Raw genomic sequence first — 27,221 nt, 5'->3', positions numbered from 1 at the left:
TTGGTTTTTTCCTCAAAGAATTTCCAGTTGGAGGTTTACATTCCTTATATTTACATTGAAGATTTACGTTTCTTCTGAGACAAGAAACATGAGTTGTGTCAAGCAGTAGGAAACACAGAGGAACATGAGATTGCAACGGCCAAACAGTGAATAAGACCTTCTTAACAGCTGTTCACAGGCAGTTTTGATAGAGGGATGGCAAAAGGGAAAAGAGCTATTATAAAATAATTGAAGTAATTCTTTCCTGCTACATTATTTGCATTTTTACATACACCAAACCAGCTCCTTCAAGGGAGGTGCCCCATTCACTCTACCCTCAGGCTTCATTCCACAGCTGATCAATCTTCTTTTTTCCCTCCTGGTGTAACTTCCCAGGGAAACTTAAACATGGCTGTTTCATGGGAATGCAGTGATGTCATCCAGCTGATAACTGAAGCACTCAACGATCAACACAATTATTCATAATATGCATTAATATTCTTGTCAAAGGCAAGTGCTTTGATCTCGCTGAAACAAAACTCACTTTATTGGGATTGGTTTGCTTCCAGCATTTTTTCCTCTTGAAAAAATTCACAATAAATTTTGCTATTTCATCCTCGGTCAGGAGGAAAGGAAGCTTAAGTGTCAGAAATTCCCACAGAAACAAAATGTCATGTTATGACCAGGTCAAGCTCCTCTCTAGTATTCAGTCATTCATTTATTTTTGTTTCTTTCAAGTCATCAGCTGCCTTTGCAGAAACGAAAGTGCTTCCTGCCACTGCGGTGAACTTGCTGACCTTGGTCGAGCTTAGTTGCTCTGCTGTGTCTCAGGGAAGGTTACAGCGTTGGTCCTTTTGGATGTTCAAAGAAAGAAGAATTTGTGAAGAGAGAACTTTGCGCATCTCGCAATGTTGCTTTTGCAGGATATGCAGGGATGGATTTCATCATTTAAATGTTGTACATATAAACCGCTAGTACACAGCTCAGTCCAGGGGAACACGTACAAATCACAGGCAAAATAAACCCTCCGAAGTTTGTACAAGTAAGACTAGTCAACCTTAGAACTACTTATCAACTAAAAATTATTCAGCAGAAGAAAAAGAATACACAAACATGGACCTACTACCAGTGAGCTGTAATTTAAAAAAGCCAAGCCCTGGCACCCTTGTGGCAGATGAACACAAGCAGCTGTCTGCTAGGCTGGCAGGAACACCTGGAATAACAGTGCATTGCTCTAATGCAACAGCTATTTGCAGCCTCTCCCAGAACATAATCTAAAGCTCTGCACAATTACAAATCCAAAATGTTACGTGTTGGCCTCATTATGGAAAAAAACCGATAGGATTTCACACTAAGAAGTTTGCTCCTTTGAGCATTTTAGAAGCCACTCCCTACCTTCCATCAGCTGCCACACAGGATGAATTATTTACGCCTCATTAGAAATATAACAGCAGGCATTAAGAGCACTGCAAGACTTAAAAGGGAAAACAAAGCAACTTTAGGTTTTAAACAGAAGCCCTGTATTTTAGGTGTTATGTGCTGTAAAAGGGCTTATTGCCTTCTGCAGAGGGAGAAGAGCTACTAATAAAAAACTGCATTGCAATTGCGTTCTGCCTCCTGGTGGAACATCTACCTCTCTCGTTCCAAGATGCAAATCCACGTACAGACGTACCAAAGGAGTCCGTACCTCTCAGCACTACACAATGCAACACACACTTCTGTCTGACACAACAGTCATTGCGACAGAGCTGCAAAGCCCTGTCCCTTAACCCCCGGCACACTGGCTTGACCCACGGCTGTGCCTCCACCAGCAGGACAGGGCACTAAAGAGAAAGAGACCTTATGACAGATACGGGACTGCAAAAGTTAAACATGTATCCAGGTGTCTGCTACGATGCCAGGACCAGCTGCAAGCTCTGCCCTCCAGCTAGAGGTGGCACAAGGACTGGAACGACACCACAAGATTCATGGGAAGAACACAGTCCTGAGGGAAACTACAGTCGGAGAGGAATCGTAGTCAGGGCAGGAAAAAAGCATGCTGGGAGAAGCGGAAAAACAAGTTTCATGAGTTCTAAATGTACTCACCAAAAATCTTGTCTGTCTTCATAGTCAATAAAACTAATAATTATTATTACCATTATTGATTTATGGAAAGAAGAGTCAAATCTGCAGGAACATGTATGAAATAAAAGGCCAGAAGAGTAGTACTGGAGAGGGGGTGTACAGGGAGAACCAAAAAACACCCCACACCACCCTTTTGCACAGACATATGATCCATCCACGCCAAGGACTGCTTCCAACACACCTGCGCTGACGCAGCTCCTGACAGCAGTGACTACGGTCCCCTCCTCCAGGCACATCTGTATTAGCTAAAGCAACTGTCTTAAGTCTTCCCTACCCTGTCCCTCAGCTTGCATGACTGCTTCCAAGACTTCCAGTTCACCCCAGTTTGGGCTGGGTTAGGGCAGCCAGTTAAACACTCTGCCACTCGCTCAGTTCAGCTGAACCAGACTAGGGAACGTCCACATGAGCAGTCTGATCAGCAGAGCTTTGGTTACTGCAAAGCTGCAAGCGACTTACCATCAGACATACCAATTTCCTTTTGATGAATCTATCCACTGTTCACCACAGACCTTTTGAAAACCACCTTACACATTGTTGATGTATCAGTGAGGTCCGTGCAGTCCACACCATTTCCACGCCTATGAGCTTGCTGTTTTAAAAATCTGGCTAGCTTATGCCAAGAACTTTATCTAATCTATTGATTCTGAGGACTTAACAGTCAAAGGATTTATTTGTGCCGACTGTCAATTATTCAAAGGATGGTATTTTAAGATAACAAGATGTAATAAACTCTGGGTTGTTTGTGGTTTTTTTCTATTTCAGTTTGCACTTTGTTTATTGTTGGGTTTTTGGTGGTATTGGTTTCATTTTGTTTGTTTAAGAACTGCTAGGGCTTCTTGAAGCCATAACATTTTTATGTATGTTTCTTCTTGATCATTAAACCACCTCTTTGGATACACAGTTACAGCCTAAAGTTTATTGAAAGCTACCAGGAAAGTTACCTGCAATTTGCACTGAGCCGTCTTCTCCAAGAAGAATGTTTCCTGCTTTCACATCCCTGCAGAAAGATAAAGCAACAATAAGTGGAAGTCATTAAATCTTTCCCTTAACCAACAAAAATACGTTACAAAGTTATTATTTCTTATGTTTTGTTTCTTGCATTAGCACCTCCTGCTTCTAATCACGCAGAAACCGTAGGGGCTTCCCACCAATTGGAACGTCAGTAGACGGACACTAAGGGGCATCTGTAGGGTTTATAGCTAGCAACATTTTAAGCACTACGCATAGAAAACAAAGATGAAAAACTTATCAGAAGGTACCCTCAAAAATACAAAGAAAAGTGGTTTGTCCCAGGTTCTTCAGTTCACAAAAGATAAGAAAACAGAACCTGGCACTAGTCTGATACTCATGTACCCTTTTAGCGGGGGGAGACTTCAAGAGACAGCGAGCTGATCTAGTCTCACTACTGCTGAATGCATCCTATTCTTCCCAGCCCCAAGTTTCGCCGCTCTCCAGCCCTGGAGGGGTTCCTGGGCCTCCTCAGGAAGTCAGTTTAGCCCCACACATTAGTGAAAATCCAGACAGAAGAAAAACGTCGTTTGCTCACGGCTTAATGAACTGAACCACATTACCAAGGTGCAGGTGAGCAGAGCTGGTACAACAGAGATGCTGAGGATGGGAAAGTGGGGCAACTCAGCCGTCCTGTGAAGCCTCAAACCTGAGTGAAAAAGTCTCCCTGATTCTGCTTTGACCAAAAATCAAACAACACACGAGAACAGCCAGTATGTGCTATGGAAGTTATTATACTATCCCCTTTCTACCCCCAAAAAAAGCTCTGGTTTGTTAGGCTTAACAGCAGCACTTCTCCATCCCTCGAGGGGAACGCTGCCTTCACTGCGAGTATGCTTTGAAGTTTTACAGCTTATTTTCACAGGCTGCTCCACACGCAAAGCCAAGAGAAGCACCTTTATAGTTGACACCCGCATTCATCAGCATTGCTGCTAAGCTTGCACTGGCTAGGAAACCACGCAGACACAGAGCACATGCAGGTGCTCTCTGAAAGGCTGCAAGCAAAGCGACTGCCTGGGGAATGGATGCCAGAGAATAGATAGCAATTCACAACACACCTCGCCTTAATGCATGGAAAAGAAAAAAAGGAAAAGAACCCCAAACAGACTGCCCCTCTGCTGCCTTCCACAAAATATTCCAAATCCTTTCTCACACACACAAAAAAAGAAAGTCAAGAAGTATTTTTCCCTCCCCTCTCTCATGCATCATGAGAAAAGAGCTGGCGTGATGGCCTGGCCAAAGAGCCCCAGTCAGGCCCTGGAAACCTCCTCCTTCCTGACTTTGCTCTTCTGAAGAAGAGCCTGGGCCACTGCCAGTTCCAGGCCAGGATAATTTTAAACGCATCCTCTCCAGCATTAACATTTGTTAAGATTTTTTCCAATACCCAGTCTAGGACATCAGCATGGCAAGGCTTTCCCCCAGCATACAGCAAAACAAAAGTGAATACAGACTGTCCATAAGGCAGCTTACTTTAACAGCAAACCACAGCTCACAGCAACCTTTAGCCTTCAAACAAGTATTTCAAGTCCTGCCAAATGTACGCTTCTTGCTAGTAGCGACCACCTTGGAGCATAATCCCTGTTCGAAGCACAAGCAGAAGAGCAAGTACTGGAAAATACTAATCTGCTTTAATGGTCAAGAACACTTGGATAGATCAATATGGAAACACTGAAGTTGTAGGGTGAGATAGCCTTGAGAAGCTGACTTAATAGAAGAACAGTGACAGTGATGCCAAAATAAGACAGAAGTAAAACAATCACTGCCAGTTGGCTCCTGTCCTGCTAACGTTACGTTGGCCAAATACACGAACATGCATTCAGGGGCGAGTCACCTTTCCCTCCAAGAAGCATTATTTTGTTTTCTTCCTGCAATTAACAGCTGCAGCCATTGCACACAAGAAAGCATCAGCACTGCAGTGGATGGAAACTCTCAAGCAGATGAAGGGACCTGAAGGGATTAAATACAACGTTAAGCATGTAGCAGTGCTACCCCCACCCCTTAGCACCCATTGGCCAAATCCAATACAAATCAGGGTTGTGGAGAGTTAATTTCCATGAGATACAAAAACCTGACTAACTCCCACAAAGCCTTCATGGTCTGTAACAGTGAGGGAACAGAAAAGCTCCCTGCCAATATTTAGGTAGAAGATGCCTTTGGGATCCAAACCCGTGAGCGTGTGGAGCCATGAGTGCAACGCCCAAGCCTGCTGCTTCCTAGGTAAGGAGCTGGCTCACGTGGCACAAAATGTGCTTGGCACAGGAGCAGCCTTCTTCAGGAACCCCCACCTCGCACCAGCACTAACTCAGAGGGAACAGATGATGTTCAGGAAACTTTCCAATACTACTGGAAATGTTTATCCAGACAGTTGGCTCTCCTGCGACTGCCAGGACACACGAGGCCCTTCAAAGCCACCTGCCAGTTCCAGGTTAAGGGGAAAGGAATAGCATGCACCGAGGCTGCCTGCCGAAGTTATTGTTCCTCTTACAGAAGATGGATGCAAGTAACAAATTTCCTCTTCCGTCCGTGCTCCAAGGCAGCCCAGGATGCTGGAGCGTTTCCCCACTAAGCTGGGCTGTGGGGTATTGTACAGCCTTTCCAAACTCCCCCTGCCAGCACGACGGTGCGTGCAGCTCACCGAGCCCCCAAAGCAGACTGCACTCAGTCACGAAGGAAGCACCAGGGTAGATTTTAAGCAGAACTAATGATGAAGTCTCAACCGTTGTGTGCTTCAGAGTCCAAAAACTCAGGCAGGTTTCACTGATGTAGCAACAGTGGCCAGAGCAGCATGCATTCAATACCACCAGACCATCCTACCGTAACACTGCAAGCGGAACAAGCTTGGAGTACAGAGAGTAGTGAAACAAGCATTCAGATTGAACCCCATAGGAAAAAAGTGCTAAAGGACGCCAGTCCCTTAACTTCCGTCAATGTAGAGGCTTGTTTTCTTCTTAACTTCAGCTTGGATTAATTAAAATGTACATATTTTCTCATTGGAAACAAAAGTCAGTAAATATGGTGCTTCAAGCTGGTTCAAGAAAGTAAAGCAAGTTGTTGCTACAATAAGAAATCCAGGAGGCCAACAACAACCACTGCCAAATATCCAAGTCAAGCTGCAGAATTAAATAACCACTTGATGTGGCATTTCCTCCTGGTGACCAACTCTCTGAAAAGGCCATTACTCACCCTAGAGTGGTATACTCCACCCTGGAGCAGCAAAACGGATCGGCAGCAAGCTGTTCGGGGACACCGACTCCATTTTGGAGTTACTGTACCAGAGGCAACTTCCAGCTTTCCCGTTCCTTCACCCCAGCGTACTGGCATCGCGTCGCCCACCGCAACAGCACCAGGTGAATATCGAGCAGCAATAACACTGGGTGAACACAGATCCCTTTCTTTAGTATATACTGCTGTCAACAGCAGTATCTTCAAATTAGGTCCTCCTTTAAAACCATCTTTAAGATGCATTAATTATACTTAAAACAATGGGACGGGGGAGAGCGGAACAGTGCTTTCCTGTTTATTCTCATCAGGAGATGCTTATGAACTTGCAAGCTGAATGGCGAGAAGTTTGTTACTCCAGGATATAGTTATTGCCAAGTATAACAATTGGAAGGTACTTCCTATTAATGTGGTAATGACCATATCCTGGGCTGATACACTTGGAATAAATGGCGTGCCTCTGGCATAATTACATACTGGAAACAGGAAGCAGCTTTAGGCTGTAGCGTAAACAGTAATTATATCACATTTTAAATGACGTTACAGAAGGCTCGAGTAAACTCTTTCTTGCCGGTAGCTTAACAAACGCTACCGTAGTTCTGGATATTCCGCTCCGTAGCTGTCATCTTCCTCTCTCCTAAAGCCTCCAAGAGCCCTTCCGCAAAATAACGATTATGCTTTTATTTACCTCATAGTTCACAACCGGAATGGGACGAGGGGTTTGGACTTGCTCCAGTGCAAAGCTGGATTCTCCACATCAGCCTCGAAAGGTTTCGCAGCAGGACGGAAATCCCTCCTCATCTGCATTCCAGACTGGTTTAGCTTCCCAGTGCGACCAAACACTAACGTACCAGTTACATCACATTAATGCCTCCAGGTTAGGGCTGGACCATAAGCGTTAGATGCCATGTAACCAAAACTGATCCCTGACCCAACAAAATTACAATCAAGCATCCAGCTAGAGGAGGCTTGGGAGCACAGGAAGGCAATGAGATGATGCTCCCCAGTTTCGAGTGCAGCATTCCCACACCTCCCACAACTAATTTTTCAATGCAGTTAGGGGAAACTACAGGAACTGCATCCTAATGGCTTGTTCCCACTATAAAAAGCCTACACAAGTCCTTAAAATCCTGCTAAATGATCAGGATCTGCTCTCACTCATAGCCCTCAATCCTTGGCACCGCCATATGGTGCTTGTCATTGCAGTGACAACACTAAGGGAAAAAGCAAGACTTGCCGGTCCATAAGGGAGAGCAGCGTTATCAATACCCAGCCACAACTCTGCGATCCTGGCGTACACAATAAAACTTCATATTACAGACCTAAATAACTGGTGTTTGCAAGAAAAGCAATGAAGCATGTTAAGTTACTGCTTTTTAAGCGAGCCTCTTAATGCTGTCTGGAAATCAAAAAGGATTCACTATGCTTGTGTTCAGAAATCTATACTGGGGGCAATAGCTAAGACAATTTAAGGCCACTGTAACCGTGATACAAGTGACCTCAGCAAAGAGCAGCATCCCAGGACTTCTGTAGCCTGGCATGGAGAAGAAAACTGTCACACAAAGGGGGAAATGGAGATAAGCCCTGTTTATTACACCTTTGCTTCCAACCTGCTCATATGTGCCTTTAGAAAGCAATGCTGGCTGTCGGCACAGCCATGAGTCATCTGCCCATTAGATGCAATTTACGTCAACTGTAACAATAAATTTTCATGGACTGAACTCCATAGTGCATAATTTGACCTGAGGAGGGAGCGGTTGGTCCTGCCAAGTTTCATTTAAAAAAAAGAGAAGGCACAAGATATGAAAATTACTATTTTCTGTTAACTGTAATGAATAACTCAAAATATTTATACCGAATGCAACCAATTGCCACAGTTGACATTGTTCTAATTTGCAAAATACTTCCAGGACAATATCTCTACATACAGTTAAATATGCAGCAACTTGTGACATTATACACCAAATGACTACTAGTCTCTACGATCGAACACTACTCTCCCTTCAGTGATATGCTGTCACCTATGTTGCCTCTTCCCTTTGCCTTATAGGCCAAGGCATAAAAAGCTGGCTATACATAAGAACTTTACCATTTGAGACAGCTGCAAAATGGAAACTAGGTTTGGAGTGCGCAAGCAGAGTAATATTTTCACGCCCTCAGATGTCAGCACATTCACTACAACATAGGAGAAGGCATTCAAGACAACTGTATTCGAAGCGCTGTACATCAGCCTGCTCCCTGTTCCTGCTCAGGAAAGCTGTGCGTACCAAGATTTTTGCAGAATCACAGAATGGTTTGGGTTGGAAGGGACCTTTAGAGGCCATTTGTCCAACCCCCTGCAGCAAGCAGGGACATCTTTCAGCTAGATCAGGTTGCTCAGTGGCCTGTCCAGCCTGACCTTGAATGTTCCCAGGGATGGGGCATCCACCACCTCTCTGGGCAGCCTGGGCCAGGGTTTCACCACTGTCATCGTAAAAAATTTCTTCCATCCAGTCTGAATCTGCCCTCTTTTAAAACCATCACCCCTTGTCTTAAGGGATTAGCCTTAAGTCCCAAAGTCTTGGGCGAGATGCGATTGCTGTCTGTTGCAGTGCTGTATTTAACTCTGCAGAGCTGGACTCGAGAACATCTCCCAAAGCTTGAAGGTCTTCCAACAGCAGAGAGCTGGCAAAGCAGCTTCCATACCCCTCTCTCCAGCCTCCCTGCTGAGGCAGGCATAAGCAGGGAGAAGAGAGGGCCAAGTCCACAGCTTGCTTCATCCCTGCTCATCCACAGCCTTCTCAGCAGGCCCTTGCAGCCACTGGCAGCCGGAACCAGCAGCAGCAGCCAGGCAGCTATAAATTACAGTGGGGGACCAGCCCAGCGACACACTTTATTGCTCAGGATCAGGGAAGCACAGCAACTGCTTCTACCTTCTTCTCTGAGCCGCTCTGCCGGCTGCTGGGCTGCGGTGAAAGATCAGGGCCTCAGCGCAGAAGCTAAATGCCAGCAGCACAAGGCAACTCATGATTTACTCTGAGTCTCATAATGGTAGAGGCATTTTTAAAGCCCCAACTTCATGGGGACTAGGTAGACAGGAATATTTAAGGGCTTTTTAACTGTCATTTTAATGTCTAGAGAAAGTTAGATGAATAATCCGGTGTTATCAGGAATTTAAAGATGTTCTTTTTGGTTCTTTTAAGCAGCATGAAGCAAGGCTTTGAAAGGCAGAAGTGACTGACAGACCGTAGCTTTGCAAACCGAGGGGTGTGTAGACAAAGACTACTGGAAAGGATTGTCAGCTTCCAAGAAGACAAGCTATATGAGTACATAGAGCACTTGTTTTCTCCGTGCCCTACCCTTCACATCCAGCCAAGTCACACTCAGCGCAGTGAAGAGACCTCCTGGGAGAGATAACTGCATCCAGGCAAAAAGAAACCCCAGTAAGGGCTACATGAGAAATGAATCTCTCATTGTACTTTATATTAGCTAAAACATAACACATCTTTCAGAGAATCCATGACGCACTTACTAGGTACAATTCCTCCTGATTTTTTGGCCTCCAATGCTGAAGTGGACTGTTGCTTTGAAGCAGAGGGTTTGAGGTCCAGGAAACCACGACTCAGAAATTTGATTCATTTTAGGTTAAGTTGCTATGTCAGACAAGGGAGGGCTCAAAGAAAGCTGCAGGAGATCCTCCTGAAATTCACTGTCGTTCATCTTACTTACATGAATAGCTCCAGGGGCTGGTAGGAAGCTGAGGCAGTAAATGAAGATTTGCAGACCTTGGGCTAACTTGGTAAAATTCTCTTGACATGATGCAAGACAGCAAGCAGTGTGTCACATCACTTACTGCGTGCCTGACTGTCACACACTGTTATCACAGCGCCTGCAACTTCCCTTTATCTCGGCAAATTACGTCCAGCTCACGCTTTTTGTTCCTGTGCCAACTTAGTCTTTGATGGTTTTGGGCCCTCATTAATTCCTTCTCTTCCCACATGTTTACAAGCCTAGTGATGGTTACAGGGAGGTGCAGTTCAATGACAGATCCTGTCTGCCTTGGACTTTACCTCCCATCCATCACCATGCCTCCAGCCCAGCATTGCTGCTCAAGTCACCTCAACTACACATCAGTGTGGGGGAAGCTACTCCAGCTAAAACCAAAACCAAGTTTTCAGACAGATCAGCTCCTGCAGCCAGATATTGAAGTGCTATGAACACTAGACCTAGCCCTACTCCCGACGTGGAGACGTTCTAATCATACCAACCCTCACAGCCCCACTTCTTCCTCCTACCAAAGAGGCTGTTGGTTCACATACCCCACCACACATCGCTGTTGTAATATCAGCTTATGGCAAGGACTATTTGCCAAGCAGCTAGGGCTTCTGACAAGCTTCAGCCCTTCTGCAGTCAATGCAAGAGAGAAGCCACATCTCTAACTTCATACACCATTTTCTAAAGTTTCCCCTATTCAGTCAGAACTTCATTTTTTTTTCTCTTGTATTCCCCGTAAGGAAAGGACCCTGCCCAGCAGGCTTTAAAATCAAGTTTTTGTAACATTGAACAGCAGCTAAAAATGTACCAGGATTTCTTCCACAAATTCATCTATTCAGCCCTTCCATTTCCTGATCCTACTTCCTAAGGACTGCAGCGGGGACAAGGCACAAAGCTCCTTTAATAGCTGCTGCATGAAAAGCAACATGCATGGCAAGCTGTGGAGCCACAAGGTCTGCCTCCTACCCCTGGAGGCCGAGATATTTTTGGGACACCCTGCCTTAGTCATTGGTAACAGAGGAAAACAGTCAAGTTATAACGTGGCCTTATTTCAATACTTAATGTCAAATTATTTAACATGTAAGGAGGTGGGCATGCTTCGTGTGGCAATACTAGTGATGCACGCCACCATGCTGTGGTATCTCCTGCATGCTAAAACACGTTCCTGCTATGCTCAGGAATAGGAATTTCCCTAAAACTACCACATGAAGATCGCCCCAGTTTGAGTACAAGATGGATCAGGCAGCAGAAGAAACATCTCCCTGCCTTGACCCTGCTATGATGGAGAGATGAAAGTTTATTCTAATAAATACATAATCAGCTTGGATCAAATAAGGCCCAAAAATTTTTATATAGGCCAGCTTGAAAAGGTCTTACTTTCCAAAAGGCAATAAGCACCCCTGTTCTGGAGAAGCGGCACCTATATCTATACACACACGAGGTCCAGGGCATCCCGGGTGCAGCCAAGAGCCGTCCCTATCTACAAACACACCCACAGCTCTTGTTCAGCAACGTTTGCAACGTGACACAGAAGGAAAAATTCAAGACAACAGGGGATTGCGACAGACTTGCCAGCTTGACTTCCTTCTCCAAAATCTGGAAGATGACAGTTTTAAGCATGGCCAGCATAGGAAAAGGAAAGATCTCCTTATTTCATGTAGCTATTCCTATAAAATGGAGAAAGCAGTTATAAAATAGGCTATCTGTACAACGGAAAGAGTCCTCCTGGCACTCCCAGTCTAACTTGGTGATGCTTTCCAGGCTGCCATGAAATGACAGATTTCTCTATGGCAGTTCCCTATTTGTTGTCCTAAATGTGTGGGGGTTTTGTCTTCCTTTTGTTTTTCAAAGTACTAAGCTCTACTTTTTAATGTTAGAATTTTACAAGAACTCTGCAAGACAGGATACAGTTTGATTTATTAAACATGCAAAAATAATTTCTGATGCAGCCTCACAATTTTCAAGTGTGCTTAGTATCTTACCAAACAAATTTAGCAAGTGACCTTTTTCTCATGCTTTAGCATAAGACATGAATGAAGAGACTGCAGTGGTCTGAATAAATGCTTAAGGCATCTCCACATACACAGCTTTTAGGATCTATAAAGGCCAGAAAATCTGCTGCATTCCAACAGGGGACAATATTCAAAGCTATCTTTTTGAAGTGGGTTATTCACTTTATGCGTCACAGTAGAAAGGATGAACAGGATGAACACCAGTGATTTAAACGATTACTCTGTTGCTGGAGAGATGCTGCAAGAGCCTATACTGGGCGATCCAGTCCCAGTAATCTACATCAGATAAAAGCAGTGATGTGAGAAGGATGTCATGAACAGAGTGGTTGTACTTCTGTGTGAACAGCACTTGGTTTCTCAGAAGTCAGAAGCTAAGAGAGTTTGCTACGTTTTCAACTGATATAGTTAATGCTGCAGACAGTGAATGAAGATTATTCCCTCTAGAAACACGTCAAACCCAAATACTCCTGACAACTTGGGAATTGCTAGAAACCGAATTAGCTGAGCATGCAACTCAGTCACAGATCGCTGACCAAAACCTGTCATAGCTGTTGAGCCTTCCAGAGCTCACCCCGACCTCTGTCTCCTGTTCTTCATGGTATTTTTCCTGCTTCTCATCTCCATGTAACAAAGCAGGGCAGAAACACCTAAAAACTCACCTCCCTTTTAATGCGGTGCATAGTATTGTACCAAAAAGTTGTTTTTCCCTTGGACTAAATAGAAATTACTTCGAGTAACTGCAGGACACCCAGTGACAAAGTCCAGAGGCAGCACCTGGGTCCGAGGAGACTGACGTGGGGACAGGCACCTGAACCTAACAGCAGGCGCTTGGCTTCAGGCATCTCCCTGCAAGCTGCTACAAGGACCCTCATAACACACAGAGCCCAAGGGCTGGGGGGCCTGGAGCCACTGCAGAGCTCCCCCAACACTCCTACAATTGACCATCAGTTTTAATTGCCAGGTTTTTAGGCTTCAGAGAAGAGGGTGTCTTTATCCACTTCGAGGAAAACTGTCTCTGCAGGAGCTGTTGTTTCTGGCTGTCTGCAGATTTGGCATTTACATCTGGTTCATATTTTCTCTCTGCAACCACAGAGAAACTTTTTTTTTTAAACAATGAATTTCTGGATGATGCAGTGGAAGAAACAGCCATCAGGAGAACATGCTGGTTGGCCAAACCACCACAGTATGCCCCATCTCACTGCTGTGCACCCAGAGCCGAGATTCAGTGCTCCTGGTGCCCTTGACACTGCAGAGCAAGGTGTTTATTTGCAGGAATCAATCGCCCAGTACAATCTAGAGCAGCATCTTTTCTTCCTTCCCACTGAGACACCCAAGAGTAAAATTTCTATTATTCTGGCTACTGAGCTGCTTACAAATTAAAGCTTTAAAGTTTATATTAACAACTGCCTATAAATGTTACTTCTGCCCATCACATACTATAAGGGAGGAAAAACCAAAGTACACTTCTCTGAATATAAAATTCTACTTCCCACAGTCCAGCAATAGCTAGCTTTCAAATTACTAGTGTCCTGACTTAAAATGAAACTGGCAATTAAATGTGAAAGGCTCCACATCCCATTACCCATCCTTCCATCCTCCCCAACCAACTTCAGTTCCAAAACACACCCCCAAAACCAAGATTACAGCACTATGGAGAGGAGGGCTGTGAAGTTCTCTTACAGTATCGCTACAGAAACAAAAAAGTACAGTATTTCAGTTGTCAAAATCATCAGTGGCATACTGGAATCCAGTTTAACCACAATACCTGCCAGCAGGGCTATCAATGCATTAATCAGCTACATGAAAATTAAGCTTGAATCCTGCAGGACAGCCAAGTTCTGCCAAAATATATCTATCAGCTCCTTCATCTTAAATCCTAAACTCGCTACTGGAGGAGAGCTCCTGCAAACCCGCCCAGGTGTTGGTGATGTGTATGCGCTGGCAGACAGACATCCTTTTTTCAGAAAATATTTTCTTGTAACATAGGTAGAAGAGGCAGACAAACTTTGATCCCATGTCAAAACCATCCTAAGGTCCAGAAAAATAAGGTAATATATTTGGCATAAAAACAGAGCAAGAGTAGTGTTTCCAGGGTCTCTTCAAATGAATAGTCAAAGAGCTGCCACAGCACCCTGCTGCCCAACACTCAGAAAACTGATTTTTAGAAGACACCAAAAAAAACCCCAAACATTCTGTATGGGGGCACAGGCTGATCTAACTCAGCATATCAAATGTGCTGTTGTACCTCTCTCACCCCCTAAGAAGTAGAGCAGCAAACAAATTAATAGCTGGATCACTGCCATGCCAATATTTTAAGTGCATGCAACCCTAAACCACTTCCTAAGCTTTTTTGTCTTTACAAAAAAAAAGCATGCGAGTATCACATTTATTATGCTGCAATAGGAGAATCTGATTATATTTGAGCAGAGTATTTCCTCTGGACTAACTGAAATATTCAGTTACACAACACCTAATCACGAACAGAAGATAAGCCCAGAGATAAAAATAGGGAGAAAGACAGAGACACCTTGTAACAGTTAATCAGCACCATTCATTTGTCAGACTGCCATGAAGACCCCCACCTAAAAAAGCCTTGAACTTCCCTCCAACAAGTCCCTTTAAGCAATAAAACTAACGCAAAAGCAACCCAGGAGGTTTTATTTCCAAGTCACTCATCAAACTCCTGCTAATCCCCAAAGACACAGAGGAATCAGAGTCCAAACAGGGAAGAGGTGCAACATACCCTGTGTGTCACCCGGACAAGATTAGCCTGGGAGTGACCCCTCACTGCACGTCGGTCTTGCTTGACTTCCATAAAAAAATGTCTCCGAGCAGATTCCTGCAGGACAGCTTAATCCGAAGGTTTCTGAGCCTGGCCCTGTCCTCAGCACACTGGCTGGTGCCCAGAGAGTCAACTCGCTTAACGTGAGCCGATCACTAGGATTTCAACCTGCCGTTGGGATCACCATGCTACACAGCAAACCGCAACGGGGACGGCAGCAGCTGGCACGGGGGAGACAGGCAGGGACAGGCACATGGCAACCAAGGCAGAGAACTGCCAGCTCCGAGATACTGAAGGCAGCAGTGATTTTGGAGGAAGGCAGGGGTCATTTGTAACCGTTACCTCAGTATAGAGTGTTTCATGAAAGTAAAACTGATTCTGCCTTCTCCTTTGTCTTTTCTGTGAGGCCTCAGACACTGTTCCCAACAGCCCTTGCAAGGCGAAAGCAAAAAAATATCACTGCGGACAATGTGGGAGACTTAAGCATTTGTTGCTGAACAATGGCATCTATTCAAGTCTCAGCCTCACTCTGGCTGTTAATCAGGAAAGTAAACAAAAAAAATATTATAATTTAAGCCTTCACTAGGTATTTGGCTGTCTAATCTCCTCTAGAGAATACTGTCAAGCTACTCTCCTGTCCAAAGCAGGGATTTACACTTCCACGCAAAGCCAGCTCCCCAAGCCTTAATTAGAAGTGGCATTAAGTTCAAGGCAGCCTTATGCAGAGTGAGATTCAGCTGCAGCAGAATTTCATTAAGCCAGTCTTCCATGTGTTAACTTAATTTACCCATTTAAGATTATGCATAATTTTAAAGTATTGAGCAACTCCACTGTCAGACATATATTCTCTGGTCTCACTGATTTACAGCAGTACTAAGCCGTCCCCACGTCAGGTCAACAGCGCCCACACAAATACATTTGGGTCCAGATATTCATCCTTCCAGCTTTGCCACGAGCCTGTCGGACTTCAGATGTGCTAGACAGACTTATTTCACCTATACCGTGCCTCTAACTTTATCAAGTCATTTTCTCCTAGGTGTAATATAAATGGGGTTGGGATATTTTAGTGTAGCCAAGCTGAGCGCTTTGCTCTGCTGGATGGCCACTAGCTTTGGGTTGGTCATTCCAGGTCTAACCAAAGCTCTTCAATTCTGACCCTTCCCAGCTGACCTTGTTTTGGCCTGAAGTTCACCCCAACCACAGCTGCCCCACACTGCAGACACTATATTCAGCAATTCAGCCATCACCTGACACTGCTTCCTTTAGAGCCAGATACTTTGAGCTGACCCAGGGGACCAAAGTTTAGTTATTTTAAACACTTCCTCCCAGAGCATCTCTGGCATGACTGCAAGATTTCCACCTGCCTTCCCCATCAGGCATGACCAGTATTATGACCCCTAGAGTTAAGCAAAATGGGAAAACCACACAGATACTGCTATGTATGAGGAAAGGTCCCATCTGCACTACAACTTTAAGCTGTGTTTTTCTCAGTGTACGCACACATCTGGATAACATACAAGACAGGACGATTAATTCCATTAAGGAAACATGCTTCATTCCTGAAAGACGTGTAAGCTTGCTCTCTGCCAACAGTTAAAAACGCATCCTTTGCATCACAGGTAGGAAACTACACAACTTTCCTTCTGTATTGTGACCACTACCACTTCTCCAAATTTCCCAGACCGCTGTGCCCCAACACAATGAGGTAATTCCAAACGCTCTTTTCTGATCAAACATTACACAACTGTCGAAGCAGCCCCAAATTAAAGGGATGCAACACATGCAAAGTAGCTGATGCACAACCACAACCTTAAGCTGCAGCGATGACACAGCTTTGATTTCTCTGCTGAAGTCCCCTAAATAAGGGCAAAATGCTTCAGACAAGCAGGATGAGAATGGTTGCAGCAGGTTTGCTTCCGGATGATTCAGTATGAATCACATTTTCTTCAGACCAGTTTGAACTTTCTGTGAACATCATATTTTTGCTGAGTGCAGTAAAAAAACCCAACACATATTAATATATCCCCTATAACCGTTACCACAATTACTAGTTTTGCTGCTTCACTAGAGGAAGTCAAATGGAGAGAACTGCCTCTCTTTCAATACAGAAATCACTGTGACACCTTCAGAAAAACTGAAATTTAACAGATTACTGCTGCTTTAACATATGTATTTAAATTTCATTAGACCAGAAGATGAACTAAAGGAGTCACACAAATCAACTGCAAGCATGTTTTTTTAAATTACTTATGGCAAGGGTGAAAAATTACCATGTACTCAGTAAGTTGGTCTGTTACTCTAATTTCCCAGAGGTTCCTGAAGTCTTACCTCTAAAATAAGAAGTTAAGCAACCAGCTGTGAAATCAAAACTGTCTTCAAGAAGATATTCTTGTTAAATCAGAATTTTAAGAGAGACTGGAAACCAAAATTTGAGACTTTTTTCAGGGAAAAGAATTCCTCCAGAATTGTTTCCAACCAATTCTTTCTTTTTAAACCAGAACAACCTACAAAAGCCAGCCAGTTTGACCAAAAATATGAAGTAAATACCTCTTGGATTTTCTAATTAAAATAACTTTTAGGCAAAAAGGGTTACCTCTTCTTATGCAGCTATCATAAGAGGACAGAAACTTATTCCAGCACAGCAACAGCAATGCTTATAATGGCATTGTACCAGGAGACAGCCAAGCTCACAAAATTCCCAGGAAAGAAGAGGCCGTTGTTCCCAGCAGCAGCCTGTGGCTGGGATGATGTATATAACCCGCAAGCAGTATATTCTATTTTCAGCACATACTTAGGATTGCAAATCTCATTCTTTTTAACGGCAGAACACACTGACTTAGTATCCTCTCTTCCTGAGCTACACCACACCTTGACTCCAAGGGAGAGGAAAACATGATTTAAAAATACCTCCCAAATGACACAGCAGCACAGAAACCCACACATTTCAGTGATCCATCACATCACAGGCCATTAGCTAATGGGGGTTTGCCTACAGAAGTTGTTTTTCAACTAATTTTCTTTCCAACTTTTTTTTTCATTAAATTGCCCAAATTCAAGTTTCATTATGTTGATATTGCAGCTAGCCTTAAAAAAATAAAAAATAAATTAGGAACAGGACTTAAAGGGCTCCTTATTAAATTGCTCAACACTTCTTATGCAGTGCTTTTGGTAGTTTGTAGCTCCGCAAGAAACAAAACCAGCTGAAGTTTTCCATCTCCAACAACCACCCTTTGCAGCTGGATGTGGGCATTTGGAAAGAGGTTCTCCATATCAGAGCTTTTGATGTCCCAAAGTTTACCCAAACTTGGCCTAGTCATAACATTTCCTAAAGCAGCAGCTACTATATAGGCATTTGAATTCTGAGTTTTGATGAAGCTCCCACTTTATTTTCCTCTTTCCAAGCCCTCACAGCTGGTTGTAGGATGAAACTGCATGTGCTCAGCTGCTCTGTTTCAGTGACACATGTTTTAGGACAAAGATGAGAAAAATGAAAAATACCTGTGGATTTGTCCATTTTTATGCAAGTAGTCCAACCCCTCCAGCACCTCCTTAAGGATCGTGGCTATACAGGCTTCATCCAGGACACCAGTCTTGTGTTCTCCTTTAGCCACGATGTGCTTTATAATATCCAAAACAGAGCCTAGAAGGGAGGGGGGAAAAAAAGAGTTAAATACATTAAACTAGAAGAATCGATTCACAGCTAAGTGTATTTTATAATCACTTAATACACAAGTCCAAGGAATTTATTGGGAGGGGAAGCAATGACGGTCAGGATCAGAGTCAGTAGCTGAAGCCTTTGCTGCAGGAAAGCAGAGGCAGTGCTGCACGCCTCGCATGCGGGCGCCTTCCAGAGGTGCAGATCCTTAAAGTGGGCTGTAAAAGCCCTGTGATCACAAGTAACTGAGAAGTTATTTGAACAGGCCAAAATGTAAAGTGTACATACACAGGACTCTTGGAAGGATTTTAAGTAGATACCAACACTACAGCTGTTTTAGTACTGAGTACTGGAAGGGGAAATGGAAAAAGCAGGGGACTGCCAGGACTCATAAGCTGAAGGCAACAAGCTTGATAAAATTAGGCTTTCTTTTTCAGCTCTTACAAACTTGATGCAGAAGAATAGCAAGAAAAATCTAATACATTAAGGGATGACACCATGCTAAAAGAAAAAGAGCGGAAATCATTAAATAGAGAACAAATAAGGCTGAGTTCTGACAATAAGTCACTTCTCCACTGCGCGCAAAACTGGAATAGCTCCGGTCCTTCCCTAGAAACATCACACTTAGTCTCTCTCCCAACCATGGTGTGAATTACATCATCTTGCATGACAAACCACGCTTTATAGAGCAAACCACCTCTTTGAATTGCGCCCAGGAATAAATGGAATCAGTGACTAGTAACACGCCTCTTGTGCAAGGTCTTGTTTTCATGATATATTGGGTACTGTATTCTTTGTATTTGCATCTGGACTGAAGACAGTCTTCTCAACTATATTTTTATTGCTCCAGTATGGGATGTGCAAGACTGTTTTCCAGGCCTGTGTTATTTAGCCCCTTCAAACTTGCGTATCTATGGCTTAATGACTGGATTGTCAGCTAGTAGGATTTTTACAGCTATGGACACAAAGTAATGCCAGCAGTACTGGGAAGTTCTTAAAGAGTGAGAAAAGCAGGCACGACTGCAAAGCACAAATTCCTGCCTTGTTTGTCTCTGAACACTAAGCTTACAGGGAAAGAACATTTCAGTACTAACTCACTAGTTTAGGAAAGCTGGAAGTTCATTCTTCCTAACTTGCAACCAAAAAAACACCATACGAGAATCAAAACATTTTTGTATCTGAAGAATGCTAAAAGCTGAGAAACTTACTCTCGTTTATTTGGTCAATGAGGAAGTTACAAGTTCCACCTTGTAAATTCTTGAAGTAAGCAGAAAAATACAATGGAGGTTTTTGGGTTTTCTTTTCATCCTTAAAGTTCAGGTTGACAAAAACTTCTCCCTCTTTACAATTTATTTTATTAACTACCCTATTTGAATTCCTTGGCCAAAACAATCACACAGATAGGTTGTCGCTTGGCAAAGTATTTTACTTCTGGATTCTCACATGAAAGCAAACAGGCTGCAAGGTACGAATCTGAACACCACATGGAAAGGCTTGTTTTGCACAATTCAAACTGCACACAAAACAACTACATGGGTGTGTGGTGTCCCTTAGTTTGTGGGAAACGGCATGCGCTGAGCTCATCTAACAGCTTGCTGCAGTCAGGAGAGTCATTACTCCTCACTCTGCCCAGCCACACACTTTCCATTTTCTCCAGCCCACCAGCGTCGGTGCACACGGTGTACACCAAGCCAACCCCTAAACCCACCAAGAAAAATAAATGGGGGGAAGCTATGTTTGGTTGGTAGTGAGCATAACCTCTAAACAGATGAGTTTCAGAGCCAATGAAGAAGAAAAGGAAGGAAAGAAACATGGAATCACAGAGTAGTTGAGGTTGGAAGGGACCTCTGGAGGTCATCTTGTCCACCCCAGCCTGCTGCTCAAGTTGGGCCCCCTAGAGCTGGCTGCCCAGGGCCATGTCCAGATGGCTTTTGAGTATCTCCACGGATGGAGACTCCACAGCCTCTCTGAAGGAGAGAGAACACATTTGTGAATGGGGGAGGAAACCCCTTTTGTCAGCAGCAAGCAATTGGACCAGCTCCCTGGCTGCCCTGAACAGCACCTCCAGCTTCCTCTTCCCAGAAAACCTTTGCTTGGTTCAAGGTATTTGCAGAAGATACAATCTTAACACAGCAGACACTAACAAAATAGAAGAAAAATAAGGAAAATGAAAAAGTCTAGAAATGAAGTTGCATAACATCCCCCCAACATTTTATGCACGAATGCTCTTAGCAGTGTTCAGCCTTCTTCTACATATCCAAGCATGGAAACACTCATCTTCAGTGAGTTTTGACAATGGGTCTTAACTAGTTGGCCAAAGGTTTCGCCCAGCCGTAACTCGGGTTGTTTTGACATATGTCGGACTTCCTGCATGGGAGCAAGACTATCTCTACCAAAGGAAATTGTAAAACCCTAGATGTAAGAGACTATACTCCCCTTCACTGAAATCTCACCTTCTGGTTCTAGTGCCTAAGGATCCTCTGTTGCATGTCATGAGGACTCACCTGGGATTTGGCCACTCACGTATTCATATTTTAAAAGTATGTGCTTACAAGCCTCGATGCTTCTTATTTTGGACAAGAATTTTTGTGACACCTAAGAAAAGACCCACCAAAATAACCCTCCACTTTCACTGTTCAGGTCTTTCCTCTCAAATGTGCCTTTATCTGGAGAACAAGCTGTCACTTGTTTTAGAAGTCCAGTGAAAATATGTGGTTCTTCACGTACTCGTTTTGTCCTCTTTCCACCCACAAGCCTGTTAGCAGACTTTGTTCAAAAACATTTCGCCTCTCCTGCAAAGGGCTCAGGGAACATGAGGAGGCAGATCATATGGTGCTCAAATTCATTCGGTCAAAAATCCTGTATTTAGCCAAGTTAGAGGTTGTGTTTAACCCAGAAAAGGGGGTGGGAGTTAGACAGACAAGAGGACACGCACAGAGCCAGCCTTCATTGTGAAAGGGCTGATTCACACCCATACTATATCTGCTCCCAGTCCAGCCTGCCACTTTTTAAAAACCACTTTCAGATGTTCAAAGAAGTGGAGGAATTTGCCATTCTACAGAAAGGAGAACAGCAAAAAGGCTATCAGCAAAATGCTTAGTTTGGGAAACAGCAGAAAAACAACCCAAGAGCCACCCTCCTGTTGAAGAAATTATTACTTGGATCATCCCCACTTTCTTTGAGCAGAGAAAAAAGTTTTGCTACTGGCACCACAACACAATAAAGTTGCGATTTTTCCACCTCATGGATCAGTAAATTTGGGAGGCATTTGACTCCTGACTCAATTGCAACTTCATAAAGCCCAGCACCACAGGATATGAAGGATGAAGCCAAGTTGCATTTCCACACACTGCTTCGTGCCATGTTCAAAATCTTCTGGCATTCTGGCTAAGGAAGCCTGACATGGAGAAACACCCAGATCCCCAAAAAGAAACCCATAGCTAAGCACAAACCTACTTTGAAAGCCAAAGTCACAGGAATTTCATTACTGAAGGAAACACTTTCTGCTCGGAGGTAGATACTGCATTGAATTTATCAGGCTGATGCTGAAATGCAGCTGTTCCCAAGGACCTCAGTTAAGCATGCGACACATACTAGGGTAAGACCTCCACTGCCTTCGGACGTAGGCAAGTTTTCTTACACCAACTCCGTTTGAACAACAGATTAGTAGGTCAGAGCCTCCTCCATAGGCTAAGGGGAAAAATGACCGTTAGGCACAAAGCAGCCCGTTCCTGATCCCGCATGATGATAACTGCTAGAAATTAACTGGAAGCTAATTCAGCTGAACCGGAACCAAGATCCGATCTACAAAAGGGCATGTGCTTTACGAACCCATCATCCTGTTTCAAAACACCAGCATGATTCCTGATACCAACGGTTTCTGAGTCAGCTTCCAGATTAGTTTAAGAGTAACTGGGGAAGTTCAGAGTACATCCAAAGCTGGATCTCGGCTTAAATGTAGTTTCAGTGTAGATTTGTGCTCTACGTACACAAAGAGATTGAAAAATTTGCAAGACAAACGTCTCCCATAATCTAATGGCTAGAAGATAAAATTCACGTTGGAAATAAGGCACCCACTTGGTATCAGAGAACAGTTACAATATTTTCAAGGAAAAAAAAGTCTACTATGATGGGGTTTTTTGAGAAATCTTTGACTCCTCTCTAGAATACAGCTTCTGTTTCAGATAATGCTGTGAAATACTCAGGTGCATATTATATGTGGCACTATGATTATGACAGTTCCCTCCTGATTTTTCTTATTAGAAATGCATGAGTAGAAGTTACAGATTGACAGAACAGGAGGGTCAGGCTTAAGTGAGAAGGAAATTAAGCTTGGCTGAGGCTCACTGGGAAGCTCTTCCAAGCCCAGAAGGGGAAGCATATCAGGAAAAGACAAAACAAGACAGAGGGAAGAGCCAGAACTAGAGCCTAAATGTAAATATAAATAATGCCGTCGTTAATAAGGATGTTTAAAGAAGTCTGGTGATGAGCAACTGATCCCAAAGCCCAACAGAAGACAAAGGAGAGGACATCCAGAGACTGATGTGGAAAAAATGCAGTTATAAACAAATTCCTGCGCATCAAATATACACTGAGCAGCACACCAACGGGAAGCCTACAAGATATTGTGCAATCTGATAAATAATGTTAAATGCTTTATCATTCATCGTTAATTAAAAGTGTCTCAGTATATTCTGGCGCCAATCACAAACCGTATTATGTCTACACAGTCAAGCACAACCTCTTTGTGCAAATTGTACAGCAATTGAAAGTTAAGTGGTTTTCTGCTCAACCTCACACGCTTTCTAGTCTGCTCTAAAAGCTGCTAATGCAATAGCTCCTATTGACGGCAGAAGCCACCGGGAACTGGCTGTACACAGGCTTACCCTCACCTGATAAAACCCAACCTGTAACTATTGCAGGTCAAAGACAAACAGGCAGTGAGCAGCTGTTTCTGGAGTCCGTATCGCTCACACCGGTTCTGCAGCAGACTAACATCTGTCCGCTGCACAAACAGAACTCCACTGCCCCCCAGGAGGGAAGAGCAGGAAGTCCCACAGTTCACCTTTCCCATTTTGTCATGGCTAGAGCATATGTGATTAGGCCTGACTCAGCCCACAAAAGCCAGTTCCAACTTTCCAGAAGCAAGCAGTTGATGTCCACCCACGACAGCAGTATCTGAGCAGTGAAGACACAAGAAACCCATGAGCAGACCAATACCCTGAATTTGTAACAGAGGGATATTCAGTTTTTGTATATTGACATCAAGCAGATCGTTTGCAATGGACTGTCTTGAAACCGAGTAAATGCAGTCTTGTCTTGCACCCCACACACGTACCCAGTAAAACTGTCTCCTTCAACACCCTATACTTTGTGCTACTCCAGTGTTTTCTCCAGCAGCAAAATGAGATAAAAGAATTCCATGATTCACCACCTCCCCGTTGTGCCAATGCGTCTGCGTACAAAGCCATACTATAAATGAGATCACTGCAGTAACTGGTAATCTGGTTTTCCAGGTAGGGTGGAAACGGAGCAGCCAGGAACTTCTTAAACCAGCTTTGCTGCTGGAGAAAAGTTTTGTGTAATCGCACCCTCAGGGCAAGAAGTCCTAACTGTTCCACTGATTCGCCTTCAACAGCAAGCCACCGCAAACATCGAGGCTTCCTGTTCCAGAGCACATTTCTTTGACCTCACCTACATCAGCAAGCACACGTAACGGCATTTACAAAGCCTGCTTCTGATGTTCCTCCTCAGGAGAGGAAGAAAATGTCCACACGATAATCGTCACCCATGCTGCTTAATGCTTCAGTGCGTGGGGATGAAACAGAGAAGGGTACGAAAACCTGAGCAGAAAGGAAAGACTGTTTAGAACAAGATTACAGATAAATGCAGGAGTATTATGGCTGGAATTTTATATGTCCCCAGAGGCAAAAAAAATGTACAGTAGAGCTAGTTGCTGTGGGAACCACATCTTGCATGTTATACTATAACCTAAGCAACTGGACAAAGAAACAGGATAAGTTAAATGCAAAGAAAACCCCTCCTCTAAATTTGTCTGGCAAGTAGAACAAGAAAATTTAATACTCCAACTTAATTTCCAACAGAAACAAGCAGGTAACACTACCTGCATCGATTTGCCATTTAGAGGTCTGGCATAAAACAGGCTGGAAAACAGTCCTAGGGATCACTACACAGTTTTGTGAGACTCAAGATCTGCCCCAAACCTGAAGGACACTGATGTTGAGCATGCTGCATCTTTGAGAACTGGAGCTGGCAGGATTCATTGCCGTGTCTTTTAAGACATCTCAGCAGAAGCCAGCGGTTTCGGTGAGCCTGACTGTCATCAGAGCCAAGAATTAAATCTGCATCTTGTCAGCCTCTGACTAACGGAGGAAGAAAATGCAAAAGAAGGAACAGCTGCTTGGATTCAGTACTTCTGGGGCTGAGGAACACAGATATAGCAAAAGCACTGAAGCAAAGGAAGGAACAAGTTATACAAAACAAAGGAAAAGACATCCAAATAGATTGCTGGGGTTTTTGGTTTTGAAGTTTCTTCTTAACCCTGGTTAAACCACCCCAGCACAGAGGGAGTTATGGAAACGTTCGCTCCTTGCCTCCTTCCCTCCAGAGCACTTGCCTGGATGCGTGAGAAATACAAGAAGATTAAGGCAGGAAGCAAGGTAACACAAAGGGAGCAAAAAAGCCTATTGCTTTGACTGCTTTGAAACTGAGGCATTTATAGGAGAAAAATCTGAAGATAAAATTTTCTCAGGCTTTCCTTATTATAGCTCGCAGTGGCAATGTACCCACAAGCTCCACATTCTGCAATCATGTACAGTCCCTATCATCATCTGCCTCAGACTTATCCCATCCTTAATTGTTTAAAATTGTGTCTCTACAAATAAAATTTAAAACCCTCCAGATGGACTAAAATTGCGTCGCTCTCTCCTAACAAAATAATTCAACATAAACACAAGGCTTTCTAAGAACCTGTGCCTTATGCTTTGATCATAACTCACTGCTGGAATTAGGAGCGGCCGGATCAGAGATTAACACAGCAAAAGTAGAACGAGATGTCCTGCTCCGTGCTGGAGACCTAAGACTTGCCATACCTCCCCTTTTGGTCTGCCTTGCTGAACCGCTGGCCAAGCACTTCATCAGATAATCAAGATCAAAGGTTGAAGTAAGAGGTTGATGAGATAATCTTAAAAACTGTTGGAAAAATAAAAGGTTTAACTATTTCAAATCAGTAATCTCCTTAGCAGATTTAATTAAAAGCCTTCAAGAAGGCAGAAGATCCAAGAGCCCCATCTGGAAATGTTTCAATATGTAAAGGATTTACACAGTTTAAAATATTTTGGAGGTCTCATCTGCTGTAGGCTGGGACAGTAAGAATTGTTGTGTGATGTAGCAAGCCATCACAGGCAGCTGTTTCATACAAGCAACTGTTTTGTTGAGTTAGCCACGGCCTTGGGTCACCTGTGAAATGAGAGCTCTTGTTAAAACCAGCAAGAATCTAGAGGAGCAAACAGGTCACAGTCAGAAAAAGCTCAAGAACAAAAGGACAGCTGCTCCTCTTCCTACTAAAAAGCCACAGGAGTTAGAGAGCAGGACTGGGCTTCAGACAGCTTCAGAAAAGCATGAGTAAAATTCACAACCGGGGAATGCCAGCGAGGCAAAGAACGGGTCAGCAGTTGTCTAGAAATAGCCATTGGAGTTTATTTTGGAGTAAAACTGGACCAAAAGGCTGGGGTGCCAAGTTGACATTGCTGAGCTTCGATCCCTACAAAAGAGTTTCGTCATTGGAAGAAAGGGTCTGAAATTTCTACTGAAGGGAACAGAAACAGCAAATAGTTCGCAAACCTGACTCAGGCACAAATCACCAGCTCGGAAAGAGGGTGTCAGAGTAACTGGACTCACCAGCACCTCTCGTCACTACCAGCTGGATATCATCACAGCCACTTCTGCCATCAGCAACAACTACACTCTACATCTGCTTCAGTGTCAAATCTGCCAGTTCAAACTGCTTTCAGCAGTAACTTCAACCAGCCTGTCCGACTTGGGTCTGATGCAGACTAGCAGTTTTACGTGTTACTCCCCAACAGCTCACTAGTACATTACATCTTCCACCAACACAGTACTTGCAAGGCAGGGACAAATAGTTCAGTTTCAGCAGGCATTGTCTGGCTACCTGATTAAGCTATTAAGCTACCTTTGAATGCACCAGCTGTCTGCTCAGACGAGCAAGGCACTGTTATCAGACAATAATGCTTCATGGGTTTAGAGTATTTTCCCTTAGAGACATTTCTAAAACACTTGCGTATATGACTAGGTTAAGATCTCAACAAAATGACTGCAACCAGAAAATAAATTAAATCACACTTACAACACCACCACCAAAAAGCTTGCATTACAGCCTGGTCTGTCTAGCAGGCTGTTCATCAAAGTAATAAGGTCAGTGTAAGTAGGCTGAAATTAAAACTAGTTTCAGCCTGAAAACACATGCCAGCAGAGACTGCGACTGATTGAGGAGAAGCAATAATATTCTGAACTTTTACCCAGAAGAAATTCTCAAGTACAACAGCCACAATCAAGATACAGAATGGCCATCAAAACAGATTTCATCTGTGCTTACTGGGATGTACAAATCTCAGTTCACACTCCCTGAACAGTTAGGTGGAATGTGGTT

The 27,221-nt window shown here is 43.7% G+C and overlaps 1 protein-coding gene across 1 annotated transcript in view; it reads right to left on the bottom strand.

Annotated features, from left to right (window-relative positions):
* The window catches only part of OXSR1 (oxidative stress responsive kinase 1), a 92,644-nt gene that overhangs the window by 32,538 nt on the left and 32,885 nt on the right, over positions 1 to 27,221 (bottom strand). The window contains exons 4-5 of the mRNA XM_075082251.1: positions 18,376 to 18,517; positions 3,045 to 3,100 (exon numbers count right to left, since the gene is read on the bottom strand). Coding sequence (XP_074938352.1) covers positions 3,045 to 3,100; positions 18,376 to 18,517 — 198 coding nt within the window. The remainder of the gene's footprint in view (positions 1 to 3,044; positions 3,101 to 18,375; positions 18,518 to 27,221) is intronic.

The sequence above is a fragment of the Phalacrocorax aristotelis genome, chromosome 2 (genome assembly GCF_949628215.1).
Source record: "Phalacrocorax aristotelis chromosome 2, bGulAri2.1, whole genome shotgun sequence".
NCBI classification, from domain to species: domain Eukaryota; kingdom Metazoa; phylum Chordata; class Aves; order Suliformes; family Phalacrocoracidae; genus Phalacrocorax; species Phalacrocorax aristotelis.
This window is presented reverse-complemented; position numbering and strand designations above follow the sequence as displayed.